At 40.5% G+C, this 21,444-nt stretch overlaps 2 protein-coding genes across 2 annotated transcripts in view; one reads left to right on the forward strand and one right to left on the reverse strand.

Annotated features, from left to right (window-relative positions):
• Positions 1 to 21,444, reverse strand: part of LOC122185376 (transmembrane 4 L6 family member 18-like) — a 44,467-nt gene that overhangs the window by 21,801 nt on the left and 1,222 nt on the right. The gene's annotated exons all lie outside the window — the stretch shown is intronic.
• Positions 15,080 to 20,348, forward strand: LOC122185377 (transmembrane 4 L6 family member 4-like). The gene is made up of 5 exons (XM_042881114.1): positions 15,080 to 15,515; positions 15,788 to 15,877; positions 18,256 to 18,389; positions 19,396 to 19,585; positions 19,858 to 20,348. Exons 1-5 carry the CDS (start codon positions 15,342 to 15,344, stop codon positions 19,873 to 19,875), a joined length of 606 nt encoding a protein of 201 aa, XP_042737048.1. The 5' UTR covers positions 15,080 to 15,341; the 3' UTR covers positions 19,876 to 20,348.

Raw genomic sequence — 21,444 nt, forward strand, 5'->3', positions numbered from 1 at the left:
TGCTGATCTTTGGTGGTTGGATGCAATTTCTGCTGCATTTCAGATTTAAAAATAAATTATATGTTTAATTACATTTAATGATAAGAGAACCATATAACTTGCTATATTTAATGTTTTCAAGCAACCCCTCCAACTGCGTAGAATGGTGGCAAACAAGGAAAGAAAAGGAAGGGAAATACATATACATAGCCACAGAATATCCACTCTCAAAAACGAGTGGAAAATCCTCTTGCCATACGAGCGCTTAACTGATACAAAGGTTATAAAACAGTAAACTAAGAACCATAAGATACTTCAATCCTTCTCCCTCAAAATAAGATTAAGATCTAGAATTTCCAAACACACCTTGTGAAGAACTTCCTTAATGTTGTAAATTATGTTCAAGAAGAGCAAAAAAGAAAAGTAATCACTACTGGTTACACACAAGAGCTCTAAGGGTAAATGATACAGGTTCCACAGTTTTCATGGCATTATAGCTTTGGATGGCTAAAGAAATAATTTTTAAGGATCTTGAAAGCTAGGGAAAGCATTTCTACCCTTACTCGCCCTCAAGAAAAAAGGCTCAGCTTTGGCCATAGTGCCTTAAGCGCAGGCTTCACCACCACTGCATTTGCTGGGTTCTGCATGGACTCCAGGCAGACCTCCTGAGGCTGGCAAAGGGGTGCAGCCTCCCTTCTTACTGGACTCAGCCAACACACGCCATCAGCCAGCGCTCACCCCAGAACCTCCTGTCTGATATACAGAGTGAGAACATTGGCAGAAGAGGCTGAACTCCACCCTTGTTCTCATGCTGCCTAAAGCAAGCTTTGTGTGAAACAAAACCAAAATCGCTCAAACAACTTCACAAGAACAGGAAGCCTGCAGTTAAAGTATCTGAAAATGTACTGTCCTATCCTGATGCAACAGTTCGGATTCTCTGATCATCTTCCCTAATAGACTTCACACTTGTTATACTGGGAATGTTTTCTAACTTTTAGAGTGAATCCACATCTATCTGAAACCACTTCTGTGCCAAAGCCCATATAGCAGTTACTGATGAAAGAGCAGGCAACACCTTGATGATCCAACACAGTGAAGAAGACTGTGTCACTTCCAAAGGTAAGAGATTCTCAGAACTAGATTTGTTACTGCTGTAAAAAACAGAAAATATGAAGATTAGCAAGCACCAAAATTCCGTGTCAGTTAAAAATAAACCATTGCACACCTACATGACATGACTCACCCTTACTTGTGAACATTCCTACTGGAACCAGAGGAGATACTCATACAAGCAAATAACATGAATAGCATCCTAATCCTAATGCAGGCAAGTGACAAGAACACCATCCTAACCCGTATTTGCTTTAATTAAAGCAAAGGGCTGAATTAGCCTAGATTCCTTAAAGTAGCACAAAACTGGGGAAAACTTAAAGACAGTAACTCCAGAGTGCAAAGCATAATCTGAAACAAACATGACGCAACTAGTTTCAGATGGGTACTTTGAAATAACAGATGTTATCATATGAAAGATAAAGTACTGGATGGATCCAAAGTCCTATTATAGCCACGTAACACCTTTATCAACAGGGCATTTCAACTTTGTAACTAATATTTGGTTAAGTTCAAGCACAACCCTGCCAATAAGTTAAAGTAAACACATCTATCTAGAGTACATAAAAGCAGACTAACACAGGGTGGTACTTCATCGCATGGGAATTCCTCAGTGAGCATGAGTCATCACTGTGCTTGTAGGACTTTCTTCATTTTCTTTCAGTAAACCTGGCTTTGCACAAAAAATTAAGACGACTTTTAACTACGAGGTCTTGCTAAGCATGAGTTGTGCTGAGTTTGTCCAGACTATAAACCCCATTGGCCTGGAAGATCTCATTTCTGCCCTTCAAACACGTTAATGAAACAGAAACATCAGATGTAAATAATTGTTTTGGAAGCTGAGCAGTAGAGAAGAAGAACCACATTGACCACTTCTGGAGGGCTTTACTGCAGTGTTCACCAGCTCTTGGATGGTGATCCTCTTTCTGCTCCGCTCTGTATGCAAATATGTATGCACCCAAATTTTTGCTTTCCTGGACAACTGTTAGCAGAGTCCTGAACAACAGGATATAGCTTCCTGCTCCTCCTCTGCAGTCTATGGTGCCTTCAGCCCTTTGGTCCTTGAGGCTACGTGCAAGACGATTAGTTTGCTATCTACTGATGAACTTGGTAAGGAGAAAGAAAGGTGTGGTTTAAAACGTCTTCAGGCTGAGGAAGGCCGGGACACCTCAAATTCTATAGCTGCACTCCAAAAGTAGCAACATTTGCTTCATGTTGAAAACCAGCCTCTGAACACTGGCTCTCTACAACATACTGAAGAAAAGAATTCCACCATCCCAGCACAGTGCAGCCACAGTTTCCACAGCACAAGTGTTGCAAAACCCACTGGGAAATCATGTTAGTTCAGAGGCCCCCTTGCAGGTCTGGTCACGAGCTGCATAAAGACAGATCCACAGCTCTTCCAGTATTCCTCACCTGGCTTAGCAGAGCACTTGTGCAAATATACGTAGCACTTCAGATGCCAGACACGCGTGCCTGCTGAGCATGAAAGGAAACACCCGCCTAACACTGAGATGACCTTGCTAAACCTACAAATATCTTGTAAAGTTTCACGTCTGCTTCCAAAGCTGCTACATATCTGTACGTTTTGGTTTCAGTATTACTCAGTACACAGATTTTCCGCTTTGAAAATAGGAAATTTACTAGTCTGACAGGTAGTTGATTAGTCTTAAGAGTCTGTCCTATGCTCCTTTGTGCTGGATGATCCCACTGATGTCATTAAAAAGTTTCCTCAAGTAAGGTTTACAGGCATGGGTGTGTACTCAGGCAAGTATTTCAAAACAGCCTCCGTGAGCCATGCTGCAGACACTGCTCCCTTCTGAAAACATTTCTCAATAGGCAGTGGGTGTGCTACTAGATGACTAAAAACTTTTTCCAGCAAGCCTTGGATTAGAAGGAATGCTTGCTCTTGGCAGGGAGAAGCATTATGAAACTATAATGCATCATGTCAAATATGGGGGCATGCAGAGTGTGCCGACCTACCTGCTGAAATACTTCCACCATGGTAAGAACACAACTCTTCTCTCTTCTCCCCATACATTTTGCAACCAACTACCATTATATTGGGTATAAAACAGAACTCCATTAGGTCTAGAAAGTCCAAATAATATCAGAAAGTATAACCAGACAAGGCTTGAACATCTAGTTAGCAAGAAATTAAACTTCCTTTCCCAATGCATAATTCTTACAAGAAATACCTATACGCATGATCTTATCCATGTCTTTTAGGTAGAAACACTTTAGCTCAAAAATAATTTAGGAGCAAACCCTTTGTATCACCAGATACAAAGACAGGGTATACTTTGTATACCCTAGAACACTATGCAGAACTAAACAAACTACTGTGTTTTGGTGTTTTTTGTTTGTTCGTTTGTTTGTTTTGTTTTTAATTATACTGTGTTCTAAAAATTGCTGCATATAAGACAGAGGAATGTTGTTGGGGTAACTACTGGGACACTGAAGAAAAATAGAGATCACTAAAAGAAAGTCTTTGTCTCGAATTTTCCATATTTTTTACTTTTTAAAGACTAGTAACAGCTCTGAAAACATCTGTTTCCATATAGTTACAGATAACACCAAACTGTGGTGTGTGACTGGAAGCAGACTATTCAGCATTCAAATCTACAAACCAAAACCCAGTGAATTCCAAGTGATTGCTGTCAGTAAAACACGGCTGAACAAGCACAAGAACCTCTTGGCTTGACAGCATTAGTGATGTGGCTGTGGCCCCTTGGAAGGGACATCTGAAGGCCATCTGGTCCAACTTCTGCTCGAGTAGGGAACCGAAGGCCATGTCCAGTAGCCATGTCTCATGGCTTCTGAGTATCTCCAAAGATGAGACCACAATCTCTCTGGACAGGCTGTGCAAATGCTCCAACTGCAACTCACTCTGAAAGTTGGTTGCAATTCACTTAGCCAAACCCCAAAGATTTCAAATAGAGTTGGAATATTCAGCACCTTGAAATTTAGGTCACTTACTCTGCTGACTAAACAGAAATTACAGGTGATTAATTCTAGGAATTCGAGTTTGACAATATTGCCCTTAAATTCCACTTAAAGGAATGCAGCCTATATCACAGAAAAGATGGGAGATTTAATGTTTACAGCAGTTTGTGATGCTTTCACAAATGGTCTTCTATGAAGTGGAATAATTTCTTAAAATACTAAATCAAATTAGTGACTAAAGACAAGCAAAAAATAAGAAAAGCGCATAGATAAAAAACATCCGAATTTTAACAAAGTCAAAGTGCAGATCTACTGTGTCCAGAAGCACTCAGTTCTACCTGTGGCCAGCTGTGTGGCTGTGAGCACAAGATAAAACAGCCATGCACCTGATCTCAAAAAAATCACTCCTGCTTGAGTTCTGGAGAAATGGAGAATGTATGCACATTCATACACAGAACATCATAACACATTTCAATGCGATTGTCATAGAATAAGCTCTACGCTCAAATTAAAAGAAACTTCTAAGTAGATGAAAACACCAAGACACAAAAATGAAGCTGTGTTCTAAGACCTCATTGCATTAAGATGAGAGTTCATGTAACAGGTGAGGTCGTTTAATTACTCTAATTACGCTCTCAGAATACAAAATACTTTCGTTCAAAAGTCATGGGTGTAACAGCAACAGAAGCACAAGGTCAGCCAGTGATGAGTCAGAGGAGCCGAATCCCCTGCTCACAGAAAGAAACCCTACGTGACGTGCTGTTATGACACATATTGGTGACAATCTGAAAGAACGTACATTGCCTCAACAAAGCTACTTGGTTAACTCAGGCTTTGAAATATATTAACAATTTAAAAAGCATTTTAATTTGACCCCCACAGTGGATATAAAATTAAGCACCTATATTAAATTTGAAAGCTGTTATTCTCAGCTGCTCTAAATGATGCAATGATGAGCTACCAACAAGTTAACAAAAAGGCAGCAATGAAATAACTAATTCACACACATAAAACTTAAAATTACCAAAAGAAATCCTTTGTACCATGTATATAAGTCCTTCCTGTGTTCCAAAATCACCTCAGACTGCTCGTGGTCCGATAGGGAAACCAGAAGCAGAGATACCGCAGAACAGAAAGATACCTCCTCTACATTAGGCAAACCAATGCAAGACACCCTGCTTCAGTAAAGTTCTTGTCAGTTTCTAAAGTAGTATCCTGCTGCTAAGCCATACCTCACTCAAATTCTTCTGATCCCAGTGTTGGCGCATACTTCAACCTTCAACAAATTTGACCATGGAACCCAAGCTAAGGTTCTACCCACGTAGGCATGACTTGAGGCTGTACCTGCCCAGGGCAGTGACCACCTGACAGCATTTCGGGAAGACACATTTCCTGGGCAACAAGCCACTATGCTGCACACTTACTACTGCTCCTTTGGCAAGAACAAAGAGGAAAAGGATTATCTAGTCATACTTGCTTTGTGATTCAAGGACATCCAGAACACTAGAGAAATAGAAAAAGTGTCTCAAGAACATCACAATTTACATAATTCCACCATCAGTAAACACGCTGGATTTTATTCTCACCTTCTAGAAAAAGTGAGAACAATTTGCACCTGAACATACCCAGGCATTCCTCTTATAAGCAAGAGCTGGAAGCACCTCAGCATATTGCTATATTCTGTAACATTGCACAAGTCAACAGTACATTCACATCCAGTTGGTTCTCAATGCTCAATGCTAGCCTGGATGGAGCTTTGAGCACCCTGATGTACTGGGAGGTGTCCTACCCATCTCAGGGGGGTTGGAACTAGATTATAATCTTTAAGGACCCTACTGACCCAAATCAGTCTATTTAATTCTTGACTTTAGAGGAACTTCTTTCCAAAGAACCAAAATCAACAATACCCTCCTGATCATGTATCTTGTTAATTAGACCAAATTCAGATTTGTGCAGAACAAACTGCATCCAACATTGTCTGGTTTCATTTTAAACTCACAGAGACTAAGTGAATATGATCAGAAAAACCTGTATGAATGAACACCACCATCTATAACCATTCAGTACTACTGATTAGTAACCAACATTACAGCATGGAGAGGCCCCATTCTACAATAGCTAGCTTCACAGTCTCAAGGTGTGATTTAACAGCTGACTTCATTGATCAAAGTGCAAAATGTTGCTGGAGTTCAGTCCTGTTCTCTACTTGAGTCCCAAATAATCCTGCTTCTTCCTTCATTCTGGACCTTCCATTCTTGTTGCCTCGCTTGGACCAGATCAGAGAACCAACCTGAATGAAAACTAACCTAGTGCTCATGTAGATTAAAAAACAGTAAACAAACAACAGTTCCTTGATCCACTGCACAGAATGAAAAAGCATTTCTGCCAACAAGCTGGTGCCATGCCTCCTCCTTTTGATGGCATTGGAAGTCGAGGCAGATACAGACTAGCTGCCAAACTGCACTCACAGTCATTGCAAGGAGGCTGGTGCCCAGGCACAGCTGAAGAAGGCAAGCAATTGTCCTTCTCTTCATGGGGAATACATAAATTGCTTCGGTGTTTTTTTTCAAATCCCTGTTTCTGCAGTGTGAAGGTGCCTTCCAAAGTATTTTTCTCATCCACGCCTCTTCCTCAAACACAGTGCGCTGACCTCCCTTACTTTGTACAGAATCCAGGTCCCTCTACATCCAGATATCAAGGACAAGGACTGCTACAGTTCCCTCGGCCAGCTTCAAAAAGGTCAGGATATTTTTAGCAATGAGATAAGAGGTAATAAACCAGAATTATTTCTGATTTTTTTTTTCTAATCTACATTATTTCTAACTTATTTCCTAATCAATACTGCAAAGACCAGAACTGGGCTCTTTCTGTTCTCGTTGATAGGATCCACCACAGCTTTAATGCAAAGTTGAATGCAGCAGAAGCACCACACCTTTAAGGGCCACACACAACACAATCTACTCCAGATAACTGGTATTAAGGCAGGAGATGCATCATCTCTCAAAACAACGTGGCAGTATTCTGAAAGTAACAGAGTACAGCCTGGCACCATACCATTAAATACTAACACAAGTGAGTCAACTCAAGTCTAAAGCTGTAAAATATTGTAACACCTGATACATTATCATTTTGAGAGGAAAGGCGTATGTTAAAAAAAAATATCCAGATTTTATTTTACTGTTTGAAACACAATGTTTTTGTATCCAAACCTAAGCTTACCACATTTCCAGTTCTTTGGAACAATTCAGTCATTTGAATTTGAACTGGATCACTTCCATGCCTTCAGAAAAAAGCAATCAATTAAAAAAAAAAACCAAAAACATAAAAACCAAACAAACAACCTCAGCCCACATACAATATACCTGATACAAATAGTTTCTTTCTGTACATTCAGATAATTTGAAGCTGACTTCAAATTTGAAGTAGAAACAGGAGCAAGAGATTATTTGAAGAACAGATTAGCTGTTACCTGGCTTTAGATAAACTTACAAACACAGCATTTATAATAAAGAAAACAAAAAAGCAACGCATCATGTTTTCTACAGCTGAGATCCTGTATGAGGTTTCAGTATGAACAAACTGGCACAACCAACAGGCTCTCACTGTTAATTACCTACTTATTTTGGATGATATTTGGTTCTCAGCAACCTGTAACATTATATTCCCTACACAATGAAGTTAAGTGCCTATATTTATCTGCTCACGATGCGGAAATTTATTGTAGTTGCCTACTTGTTACTCCGCAGAAAGGGCTAACCCCCACTCACTTCAGACTTACATTTGTTGAAATGAAGTTACCCAGGAAGCAGAAAGAGTTGCCATGGTTATAAAACCAATTTAATGGAGGCTGCTGCAAAATCTCCACTAATTAATCTATTTACAGTAAAAACATTTCTCCTCTCATTAAACGCAATCTCTATCATTCCTATTACGCAACAGAAAAAACTTGTCTGCTCTTCACTTCTTGTATATGCCTTGCTTCAGCAAGAAATTCACCAGCACAGAACCTTGCTTTTTTTCTTCTTTATGTTTCATGATAGAATTCAAAACAAGAATGATTACAAGGATTTCACAATTTGTGCTCAGTTTGAGCGTACAAGTGATGGTCTATCTATAATACTGGGTATAACTTGATCCTGAAAAAGCAATACAGATTTATCTTGTATACAAATAAAATCGAATTCAGAATATAAATTTAGAATCCATTTTCAGTTCTGAAATCTAGATTGTGAAGTTGTTTCAGAAATGCTTGTATTGAATGTTTTCTATGACTGTATTGATTCAATGAAATGGTCCACGTATAATCTCAGCAATAAAGGAAACCTTAATGTATAGGATATAACAGGACACAAACTTGTGAAACAGAGAATGTGTTCCAATTCTGCTCTTCATAGAATCACAGAATCACAGAATTGTAGGGGTTGGAAGGGACCTCAAGAGACCATCAAACCTAACACCCCACTACAGCAGCTCCCTACAACAGGTCACACAGGTCAGCGTCCAGATGGGTCTTGAATATCTCCACACAAGGAGACTCCACAACCTCTCTGGAAACAAGCTGCATGCTGTCCATAAGGATGAGCACTCCAGGGCTCTGTGGAGCCAGATGCTGACACAGGCACTACAAGGTCAAGCCACCAGCAATTTGAGAAGTGGTGGGCAAAAGCATGCACTTAGTTGCATGAAGAAAGATTTCAGTAAGACAGCTCAATTCTGCCTTTCTTCTCCAATAAAGCTTCCCACAGAACTCAGTGGGAACTGACACACATGGAGGATATGTAACTACATCTTTAACATGCAACTAAAAATTAAACATTCCACTTCTTCTGAAAAACAAAAAAAAAATCTGCAAATTGTGAGTTCAAGACATCCCAAATTGATGTTTCTTTTAGCATTTCTTGACTCTAGCTATCAAAGGAGCTTATTGTAGAAGAAAATTATCTTCAGCTATGAAAATCTCCCTTTTGAACAGAATCAAATAAAAGGAAGTTAAACGAAGAGGAAATGGAGTGTAAATATGGACTACGATCTCTTAACAAACACGTCCTCAGTGAAACTAGCACAGGAGAGGGACTAGCCAGCTGGAAGCATGGTTGTAGTTATAAGTACAATAAGCATAAAGCATTAAACAGCTCAGTCTCACAGCAAATGTACTAAAATGAATGTGTTACATATTAACCTTTTTATTGGCAGTCAAAAGCTGTACAGAATCACCTTGAAGGATACTTATAAATTGAGAGCTATGATCCATGGCAATTCTTAAATTTGAATAAATTCAAAACCATATGGGACATGAATCCAGGGTTATTTGGTTCTAATATGCCTTCCAGCCCACTTCTCTTATTCCTCATTAGCATATTTTGCCGTTCTGTATTCACAGTGATATCAGTGCGCGACTTAAAATACCACCTGTGCCAAGCTACATCTGTCACAAGCTCTTATCTGAACAGAAACACCAGGAAGAAAACAAAGGTCAAACAAGATATGAGGGAAACTGTATGTTATCTGTCCTGAGAGCAGGGGTGGAAGTAGCTGGGACTGGGATAGGAAAACGCTGTGAAAGAGAAGCCTCTGGTACCCAGTTTCCTCTTGTCTACTTTCACATGGCTCGCCACACAGCTAAGCCACCAGAACCAAAAGAAGTCAATGAAAAGAAAACCAAATTAATTTATTCTGTGTTGAAGTTGTGGACAGTGGTGTAACAACAGCTTTTACTTTGTGCACACACAGCCCCAGTATGCCCTGCTCCTGTGTAGAGAAGAGCTGACTGGTTTGAATCACCAGTGAAAAGGAATGGGGTCAGTTTCTTCTGTACGTCTACCTCGACTCTTTCCTTCAGAGCTGGAAGGCCTCCTGTGTTCTCCAAAGGAAACTGTACTGATATGATCACTCGTGGCAATGAAGTTTGGAGCTATACAAAAGGAGACATCTCTCAACTCATTTTTCATTGCTCTCTCTCCAAAGCAAAGGGATTTACTTGGTCCACAGTCAACCAGTGTCTCTCCAGTCCTCAGTGGAATGGCACATTAGAAAAGGAAACAGAACACTGTGTTGTTTGTGCCAAATGACTCTTTGGGTGGATTTTATGCAAGGCATTCCTTCAGTATATCTCCTGCTTGCAATTATTGTGTCCCCATATTGATGACACACATAGTGAGTCACTCACCTGGACTCCTACACCCAGATGTGAAGTCCTCAGTATAGGAGAGACACAGACCTGTTGGAGTGTGTCCAGAGATGGCCTTCAGAGGAGTGGAGTGTGTCCAGAGAAGTGTCACAAAAACGAACCAACCGAGGGATGGAAACACCTTCCTACAACTACAGGCTGAATGCTGGGGCTGTGCAGCCAGGAGAAAAGAAGGCTCCAAGGTGACTTGATAGCAACCTGTATCTAAAAGGGAGTGACAGGAAAGAAGGGGGACAGACTCTTTAGCAGGGTCTGTGGTGACAGAACAAGGGGAAATGGTTTCAAGTTAAAGAGCGTAGATTTAGGTTGGATATAAGGAAAAACTTTTTTACACTGAGAGTGGTGAGGCACAGGAACGTTGCCCAGTGACATGCTTGATGCCCCATCCCTGGAGACTTTCAAGGCAAGGCTGGATCAGGCTCTGGGCAACCTGATCTAGCTGTGGTGTCCCTATGCATTGCAGACTAGTTGGACTAGATGGCCTTCAGAGGTCCTGAAGGACCTCTAAGGATTCTATGATTCTAAATCACACAGGTTTACACATATATAGAAACAGACAAAAATACAAATTTATATGCAGCAGCAGAGGCTCAAACAGGCCTTTTTTCAGTTATGCATAGCATAAATGTAATAGTACCTGTAAATACATAGCAAAATCCTGCCTGCTTTAACTGCAAGCAGGACTAGAATTTCTAACAGAAGCTTAGGTAGCTGAACTATATTTAAGATAAGAAAGCAGCTACACAAATCACAAGAGCAAGATCTCATTATCATGGGTCATTGACGTAAGAAGAACTGATCACGACACCTTATCTACAGTTAAAAATCAATAGATAAATCAAAAACACTTACTAGATGGTATCCACCTATCTGATCAAAATAAAATGTAATTACAAAGATTAGTAAGAAATTCATGGCAATAACAACAAAAAAAGGAACTTCTTGCAAGAATAGTACTGATGGTATCTCAGCTGGCCAGCCTATGTATGGAGACAAGGATGGTTAACTAATGTATGATGCAGACGGGACAATCGACTCTACTTTTTGGGTTAACATAAAAAATACATTTGTTTCTGTTTCAGGATCACTGTTTCCAAGTCTTATACATTTGCATTTACAGCCACCATGCACTGCACATTTTTATACAGACAAACAAGGTAAATAGCCGTATTTACATTTATCCTTCTCATTTGTCGAGTTCTCTGTTCCAGTGCTTTCTCAGTCTCCATGTAGGTGGTGAATTGTTGTCTGTCAGTGCTTTAAGAAGCCAGGCAAAGAATAGATAAGCTACTGCTCACATCCTCCTGAAACTAGCAAAACTTTCCGAGTAAGTTTTCATTTCTATTATTTTCCATAGGACACCCCATGGAGTCTATATGACTTGGAAGATGATGAAAGGAGACGCTCTCTCACAGGATGTTGGAAAGGAGTGCCTTTGACTTCACAATTGCTAGGAAAATGTTGAACACAAGGGCTAAAAATTCAAAGACTGACTCCACCCCAGTTACTGTTCGTCATAGTCTCCACAATATTGTTGCTGATGCATGACAATGAGTTCACTGGACCTAATCTCAGATAGAAGGCTGAGATTAGAAAGAACGTAGGCTACGACGGAAGGGAAGAACCCCTTTGAGGAATGGAGTGTGCGAGTCACTCTGGTTTTCAATGGAAAAAGACTTAGGTCAATATAAGTGTTCTTTTCCAGCTCCCTTAAGCCATCCCAAGTGCCAAGCTTAAATTTTCACATGAAGGTTGGTCGTAGTTTAAAAAAGCCATATAAAAATAAAAATTAAAATGAATAAAAATAAAAATATAATTGAACAGAGGAATCTGGCCAGCTGGTGAGTGGAGTAAGAGAGAAAAAGAGCAGGACAGCTGCCCAGGTCATAGCTTGGAAGCTGCTAAGGATCTGGTAGAAGCCACTTACTGTATGTTGGGATGGTAAGGTGCTGCAGACAATACAGTTTAAGCCTTTTCCCCTTACTACAAGCCAGAATTCACAACTGGAAGGAAAAAAAAAAAAAAAGAAAAAAAAAAAAGCCATTCTAGTGTGATTGTGATAAGGAAATCAACCAAGCAGTCAGATTTATGTTCCAGCTACAGTAAATATTTTCCTTATGTCTGTTACTGAGTCCACTGTAATACATCATAGCTGGAAGCCAAATTGCAGAAGCTCTCTACCCATTAGGAACATCATAAAAGTCTGTTTAACTTACTGGGTGAAAAATTGAGTGTTCAGATTCTGAATATCTTTATTGTAGAGGCAATAGGAGGCTGCAGAAAGACATGAAAACTGCCACACTGGCCTAGTTCAGACACCTTGCTGACCACCACATGTAGACTGCTGTCTGTTATTCAGGGACTTTTCATTTGTTCCTCTGTCTGCTATTCTGTTGTACAATGGCTGCCTTTTTTTTTTTTTTTTAAGAAAATTTTACAATAAAGCATAAACCTTTCAAAATGGACTTCAATGGAAAATTTCTTAACTAGTAAAATATAAGATGTGCTCTGTGATAACTCTGCTATCTGTGTAAGTAACATGCAAGTTATCTTGCTGTATCTCTGCCTCTGCTGCACTTGTACTGCACAGTCTACAGTTCCTTGAGTACTGAAGAATAAAACATCCGTGCTCACCTTAAACAAGCTAGTTCATTCCATCTTTTTTTCTACAGATCCACCACCAAGAGACTGCTGTCTCTCATTCCACTGCAATTGAAGGACTGTTCTGTATTTATAAATGAGTATTTCAACTTTGTGTAAGCTACTTTACCTATTATTTCAGTTACAGAACCAAGATATGTAAAAGGTCTTTGGACCGTCAGCTAGTTAACAACAACAATAACAAAACAAAAAAACCCAAACTAAAACATCAACAAAACCCCACCACTCCTTATTCTCTAATAAGGAGACACACATACTTAACAGAAATTTGGCTCCTTTGAGGCTATTGATTCGGGTCTGTATTAAAGGCAGAATGCCAAATGAGAAATGCCACTGAACTGAGCTTCATGACAGATTTCATACACCTGTTAACAACACTGTTGTCCAATACAGAACTGTTAACAGAATTCCATGTGCTGTAGTGGAATGCACATAGCTAAATGTTTGATAAAAAGTTCACCTCTCCTTCCTCTGTGTGATTTGTGAACAGCCTCATATTTTATCTCACTCCAGAAAGCAGTTGGCTGCTGCAGCTGCCCTTAAAGAGCATCAAGGATAGTTTCCACAATTTTTTCAAGGCACTGAGATTATTTTTAATTAAAGCAATAAAAAAAGATATCAGGAATATATGATTACCAGTTAACCAGTCAAAGACAGCCTTTAGTATTTGCCTGGTTGATTCCCAATATCTAGAAGGGGCACTTCAAAAAAATAAGATTTTTCTGTAGAATTACTCAAGGCCAAGTTGGTGCACAGTAAATAAATGAGCTGTTATTTCACCTACAAAGACTAAATCATAGTGTGATGTTTTTCTTAGTCTGAGACCTGTCTTCATGAATTAAACATGAAGCTCCAAAGTCAAGCACTGTCTGATATGAAAATGGGTTTCATGGTTTCATATTTCAATCAACAAACCTTTATCCTTTCTGCCTGAAATTAGTCAGAACTGGGCTAATGAAAACAACAGGAGTATACTTAGTGTCACATCTAAATTAGCAATAATTATTTTTTCTTAAGTTTGATACTTATTTTACAGCAAAAACCTCAACTTGCTATCTGCCAGAGGCAGTATCTATCTGCCATCAATAGTAGCACTTTCACAATTTAACTACCTTCTAATTGCAGGTTAGAACTGCACACACAGTGAAATTCAATTCAAAAATACAGTTCTCTAAAAACACGAGATCCATCTCTCTGGTAAACTGCTTTGTGTCTTTTTTTTTTTCCTCTTTTTGTCTTTTTTGGCAAAGAAAGATGAAGCTGACAAGCCAGCCTCCAGTTCCAACTACGTTTCTTCAGCGTTAGCGACGGCTCGAACTGTCCCTGCCCCTGCTCCACCACCTCCTTCTACCGGCAGAGATGTCCATGTGCCTGGTGAGGAACCAGATCAGGGCACTGCTCTGCAGGGAGTTGGATTTTTTTCAGCTGGACCATTTCTGTAACGATAGCGACCGATTAAGCCAGCTTATTCAGCGCTGCTACTTAATCTGAAGCTACAGCTTCAGCTTGAGATGGCTTTGGACAGTTCAAGATGATATTCTTCATCACAGCACAAGTTGTGCAGGACAAAATGCCATGCCTAAGCACCCAGTACCTCTTAAAGAGCTGCAGGGCCTGCTTTAACACAGCTGTCTGCTTGAATAAAATGCTGCATGCTAAGTCACCAGAGGCTCAGCTTGAGCTCAGAGTTTGCTTGCCACATGCAACACAATTTTAAATGCAAATTTTGCCTGAGCACAGATGAAATGTCAGGCTTTGAGGGAACATAAAATGGCAGGACATGTGATGTGAGTCCACTGAAACTTCTCTGATCCTTATCTTTTGTTCATCGATATTGGCTGCAAAGCTCTGTTTTCATATTAATTCAGTACATACATATAGCAAATCTGCAAGCTATCCGACCATTTCAAAATATCAAATGTGTAGCTCAGCTTTCTCAAAGAAAAGCAAATTCGTGGAACTTTTCTACTGCATACAGCTATTGTTAACGCAAGCAGATTCATTATGTGCTTATTTTCACCTACAAAAAAACACTCTACAGAGTGAAGGACTGTGTATTCCAAGAGTGATGATCTTGGACTAAACAGAATTTCTATCCATAACCTGAGCTCAGATAACCGAGGGCTTAAACATCATTCACATTAGTAAAATATTAACAGAGGTTACCGGTTGTCATAGTAAAATGAGGGGTTGCACTGAACGTAATTTCATTTATGGAGGTTCAGAAAATTGACATCATGGCTGTGAGAACATATAAATGACGCACACGCTGTTGTTCAGATCAGCTGCAGCAACATCTCTGAAGGGAGTATTCTACGGGCTGAGTTCCTCTAGAGGCACTGCAGAAACCAGATTTTGTAAGATAGACTGAGAAGCTCCTCTTCAGAAAACACTTCTGAGAACATCTGAGAGATTTTTCCTCTGTCTTTCATTGTGCTTGCGATTTCTTTTAAAAAACATGTGCACTGGAGGCTGTGCTAAGTGCCTGGGAATCACACTTATCCCTTTGGCTGTGCTGTGTACACTCGCTAACATTTTACTGTTTTTCCCTGGAGGAAAAGTGGCTGAAAACAATGACCACATTACAGATGAGGTTTGGTACTTCGGAGGGATACTGGGATCCGGCGTGTTGGTGAGTACATCAATTCGGACGTTCCCACCTTTCTTCCCCCACCTCAACCAAGACTTTTTGAAGTCTTTGCATTGTTGAATTTTCTCAGTAGCACAAATGCAGTCTCTGACACTGCAAATTCTTCTTTGATAAATAAGTTGAAAGTCATGAAATAGTTTGGGGAAAAGAAATCTAATTCAGAGGTGAGAAAACAAAGATGTGGAATTACTGAATTTAAAAGCAAATGTAACTTGAATTTATTCCAATTCAAACTGAATTTCTGTTATTGGCAGATGATCTTTCCTGCCTTGGTGTTTTTGGGCCTTAAGAACAATGATTGCTGTGGATGCTGTGGTAATGAGAGCTGTGGAAAGAGGTTTGCGGTAAGTGAGAGGAAATGTAGCAAAAATGTAAGAGCTATATTATGATCAACAAAATACATGTTTCTTCTGTTCATAATCATGGAGGGACAGACAGACACTGCCCAGACTGTGAGACACAAAGCAGGCATAGACAGCGGGTTGTCAGAGCTGTGCTGCACCTCCGATGTGCTACGGATACACACCGGTACTGCCTCTTATAGCAATAACAGCACTGCTGCAATCACAAGTAAAGTGAATTATGGAGAGTTCTGCATTTCATTTGGCACAGCGTGACAGTTCTCTCTTCCATTTTTTGCTGGGAGTTTCAAAAATTATTTTGATAGTTGTGCATTGTGTTCCCAGCTCGTTGCAGACCCATGCAAGGGGCTGTGAATATCTGATGGGGTTCACAGAAAACTTCAGGTTGGAAAAGACCTCGGGAAGTCACTCGACCCAACCTTCTGTTTGGAGCAGTCAGCTCTAAACCGGGCTCTGGTCTGAACTTACAGCTTTCTCTAAGGCACTGCTGAAAAGTCTCAAACAGGTACCTTCAGATGCCAGTAGACTTCTCAAGCGCTTTAGTTTAAAAGTCAGAGTAGATAAAAAATAGGAATATTTCTATTAGGAAAGCGTATCCTTCTGAAACAAACTGTTGGCATACGGAGATCATTACACTGCTTTACAACAAAACAGATTTTCAATTGGAAAAAAAAAAAGAGAGAGTGAGAGAGAAAAAGAGCAATGGCTGAGCCCCACAAGGAGCCTTCCGTGACCCCCTGTGAGGCCATGTTCCTGCAGTCCCAGTAGCGCACGGAAAAGATGGAGTCTCACTGCCAGCAGTGAACATGGCTTAGCTTAGCTTTCGAGACTACAAAGAATGCAGGATCTAACAAACTATAAAATATTCTGCTGCCAGGCTTCCACTCACACCTGCACAATTCAGTTGAACTCAGAGCATGTCTGTATGAGGAGAGGTGAGCAGCTGTGAGTGCTCTGCCCATTCTCAGGCAGGTGCACCCAAGCTAAGGTATATGTGAGGATGGCACTTTCCCTACAGCAATGTCCATCCTGCACTGCTGCCCTTCACAAATCATGTCAGCGTAATGCCTGGACGAAAGACTGGGACTGCTACTGCAGCCATCGCGCTGTATTAAGAGTCCTGGCGGGCTTACCACAGCGTGACTGACAACCGAATCTGCTCTCGTATTTTAACAGAAGCATCATTACCTCGATGTCTGCTACATTAATGTAATTTTTAAGTTAGCCCCCATCAGATATCTAAACACAAAACTGTATGTCTGTCAGTGTCCAGCAGGCATTTGGACAACAACCTGGACTTTCAGTCAGCTCCGAAAGGGCCGGGCAGTTGGATCAGATTATCTTTGAAGGTCCCTTCCAACAGAGCTGTTTCGTCCTACCAGAGCGCTCACACAAGAGCACTGTGATGAGCTCTATATATAACACTCACAGACCTGAAAATGCTTTTTCTTTTTTTTCCCCTCCACCTACATCAGAGCCATGGCACAGGCTTCCCAGAGAGGTGAGGAAGGAATCTCCTTTTCTGGAGTTATCCAAACCCAGTGGGACGCATTCCTGAGCAACTGCTGCAGGGAACTGCTGTGGGGAGCAGGACTGGCAGAGCCCCAGAGGCCGCTTCTGACCTCTATGGTTCTGCGATTCTGCGATCCTTTCACAGCAATCCAATAAAAGATATTCCCTCTACCTGCAAACTATTATGACTACCTCTGTCTACAAAGAAATAACATTGGACGTTCTTAAAGTTCTAACACAGCATTAGTTTTTGAAAGATTTACTTACATATTACTGTACGTGAAAATCTTGTAATGGAAAGCCAGGAAAATAAGGACATCCTTCTATCATTTCCACCTGCACTGCTAGAGCTAATGATGACAAGTACATGGGAGAAGATATCCATAATAACATGAAATGTGAAAGGGAGACTAGGGAAGGAAAAACAAAATTACTTGGCCCAAATATGACCAAAATACCAAAGTTAACCTGGACAGGGTACTGTAGATTTTATTAATGCCACAAGGGGTCCAAGACTTCATAATCTTTTGTGAAAGATCCACCTTGGTGAAACATTGTGCCTTGAACAGCCATTTATTGGATACATACTGCCCAAGTGGGAAGAGTGCCATCTGCTGTGACTGTACCAGATCCTTCAGTCCTCAGGCAAATTCTTTTAAACCTTCTACATAGGAGTGCAGCTATGCAATATACATCGACCTTGCAACTGCAAACTGATAGATTTTAGCAATTCTGTAGCTGACATTTTTGACTGTTAAGAGCTGAGCTTAGGGAATGTACATTCACATGAATAGGGTGCATTTCAACGTCTGAATGAGAACTAAAATAATGTCATTTCTCTTCATCAGATGTTTTCCTCTATAATATTTGCTGCTGTTGGAGTTGTGGGAGCTGGATACTGCTTTATTGTGTCAGCAGTAGCCATAAACAAAGGCCCGAAATGTAACAATGGATTACAGTGGCTCTATCCCTTCAAGGACGGGTAAGTCAAGACAATCAGAACACAGAAAAGAAAAAGAACAAGATATATGTTTTAAATTCGCGATATTTATGGTTACATTTCCAAATCTCTTGTTTAGCAGTTGGGATTATACTACTTGTCTAAAACAAAGGTGTTCTTCAAAGGCTGAGCAACGCACAACAACACTAATTAAGAAGCAGGAGCAGTATATAAAGAATAAGAGAACCAATCAAAACTACTGAGTTTCAAGGGAGCCAACAAAGAGAAATGAATGCACAACCCTTCAGTTTCTTCTTGGGATTATAAGCAATATTCAGGGATAAGTTACACCTACATTAACAGCAGAGACGTCTCTTCTTGAAATATGAGGTTTTCCAAATAATTAGTACTTCATTTTATCTTAGTCATGTAATTTGTCCCACTACAACAAGAACGTGTGGGCTTCTCCTTTGCGTTCTTCACTTCCAGAGAGGACAAAATGCAATGTTATCATGCTGTAACAGAACAAAGCCCAGGGTTTCTGCCAAGGGAGAGTTAGAGACAGTGCTGTACCTCGGGGGAACCCCACGGCTCTTGGGTGCCTGGGAGCTGTATTTAATTCATGCACCACGAGATGTCAGGACTGCTTTGTGCAACAGCAGAGCTGACGCCACAAGCAGGAAAAGCGACTTCACATTGAGGCATGAGCAGGCAGCCAAGTCATTTTGGCACACACTTGGCTATTATTTGATAATTTGCTCTTCCCAGAACAGCAGGGCCGTCCAGTTGTTTCTAAAACAATCTCATCTCTGATTGTGCCTTATCTTTCTAAATTAATTACTTAAACTGATCGAAGAACTACACAAAAGAATGTTCTAATGTTCTAACAGTACTAATGTTGTCATGGGAATTATTTTTTACATTCTTGAAACTCACAGAATTTTGGTCACATGTTAGAATTATTGTTGCTCTATCAGCCAAAATGAATTGCCTCTTTGCCAGCCAATATCATCTTCCAATCGCTTTGTTTCCCTCCTTTACTATCCAGGGATTACTTAGGTGACCAAAGCTTGTGGAGCACCTGTTTGTCGCCTGCGGACATTGTGCCCTGGCACCTGACTCTTTTTGCTTTGCTATTGGTGATGAGTGGGATCCAGGCAGTGCTCTGCGGCATTCAGGTTGTGAACGGACTCTTTGGAACGATCTGTGGGGACTGCACATGCTGTGGATGCTGTGGGGTGAGAACCGATTGACTTCTCTTCTGATTTTGTGTACTGACAATTGCTGCAGATGCACTCAATGGGCCAGTCTGAAAAGCTGAAGCAGCGTTTGTTCAGCACTACGATCATATTTTCTAAAACCTCAGTGCTGTCAGGTGCCCAAACAATCACTTCAGCCCTTATTTGTGGGGTTATCCAACAGCTCCCTAAAGCCCCTGGACATCGTGAAATCCCGTTAAAGTCACACGAATAGGAGCCACTGAATAACCTCTGTGATTTCCTTCTTCCAGGGTAACGGGCCTGTCTAAAGAACATCAGCGGTGCAAAAAACCCTTCTCACCTCTTGAAACCATTTGGGAAAGGTTTCAGCAGCACCGCCTCAGCTAGGAAGATCAGAATGAAGGGCACTTCCCTACACCATAGGGGTGAAGCCCTGACTTCTCTCCAGGCACCCATGTGCTTGAAACCCCTCCTCATGGAATAAAATTAGCAAAAGTCAAATATCATAATCATATTTATTTTTGTAAAACAGATTCCATATAGAATTTTGCCTGAGAATTCTCTTTTTAATGTTAATAGCTTTCTAAATGTAGATCACCAAACAGTGCTGATAAAAGTTCAGTTGTTATGAAATTTTATCTGATTTCTTCTGAAGTTTAGCAAATGGGAATATCTTAAACAAGTGGAACTTCTTTTGAGGATATGTTTATGTGCGCAGAAAAGCAAGGACTTCTTTCTCCCAGGTCTGCTATCTATAAAATAGAGACTGTAACAGAAAAGATTTGTGGATCTCAGTGTTTCTTTTCTTAATGGAGAAATAGGCATATTTAGCAGCACTGCTATGCAAGAAGCACACAGTCAAAGCAATGGGCTGAAGAACAACAAACTGCTGCCAACAGTCTGCAGCATCATGAGTCAGCCTGGACTCCACCACAGCCAGCTTTAGGAACTCAGTAAGAAAGGCCAACGCACAGCTTTTAGCAGCTTCCCTCACTACACTCGGAGATGGGAGGGGCAGAGCAGCACGGCGCTCCTGGCACAGTCGCACTGTGCTTGCAATTTACTTTCTTCTTTTTATGAAAAAAAAAAAATCTTTTAAAGAGATAAAACCATTTCCCAGAGAAATCAAGAAGGAAATAGAGATTGAAAGAGAAGGCTGAGGGATTCAGACCACCTTCACCCTTCTTACAAAAGATGCAAAATCTTCATAACCCTGCTTGCCAGATTGGCTCTCTGGGGATTTCTACTTCCCCAAAGCACTGACCACATCTTTTTCCTCAAAATTTCCCTGAGACAGCGATTCAGTGCCCTGTTTTCTCAAAAGTGTATCTCATGCATTCTGTGTCTAAAATACATAAAGAACTTTGAGGATTTAAAAGCAGTAAAAGCTGGTAAGCGTTATGCAAAAAACGCTGAATAGCCATGCATACACACACACACATAGAGTTAAATTAATACAAGCAAAGGAGTGTAATGATACTTTGTGCAAGATGATAAATGATGAAAGAGCTCTTCAGGAACAGCTGTCTCTCCCATCTGTTACCCTGCATTGGTCCAGAATTTGAGAGCACCCTTTATATCCCCACCCACTGACACAACCATTTTACATCTATTCTTTCATCTGTGGTTAGCAGCTGTCCTGCACCCCATCTTGCATTTGTCTTGTTTTATTTATATAAAGCCTTTGGGAATATGGAATGTTTCTCTTCAGCATTCAACAAATGGATGCACAGCTACATGGTGTACGACTCAGATTTATTAATAAACCAAACGTGTAAATCTGTGGGGGAGTTGGGATAAGAAATCAGGAAGCTACAACACCTAAACAAAAATACCAGGTGCTTCATGAGCCAATGATTCCAAGATGCCCGACAGCG

The sequence above is a fragment of the Lagopus leucura genome, unplaced genomic scaffold (assembly GCF_019238085.1).
Source record: "Lagopus leucura isolate 7727_CA_CO unplaced genomic scaffold, USGS_WTPT01 Super-Scaffold_100029, whole genome shotgun sequence".
NCBI lineage: Eukaryota > Metazoa > Chordata > Aves > Galliformes > Phasianidae > Lagopus > Lagopus leucura.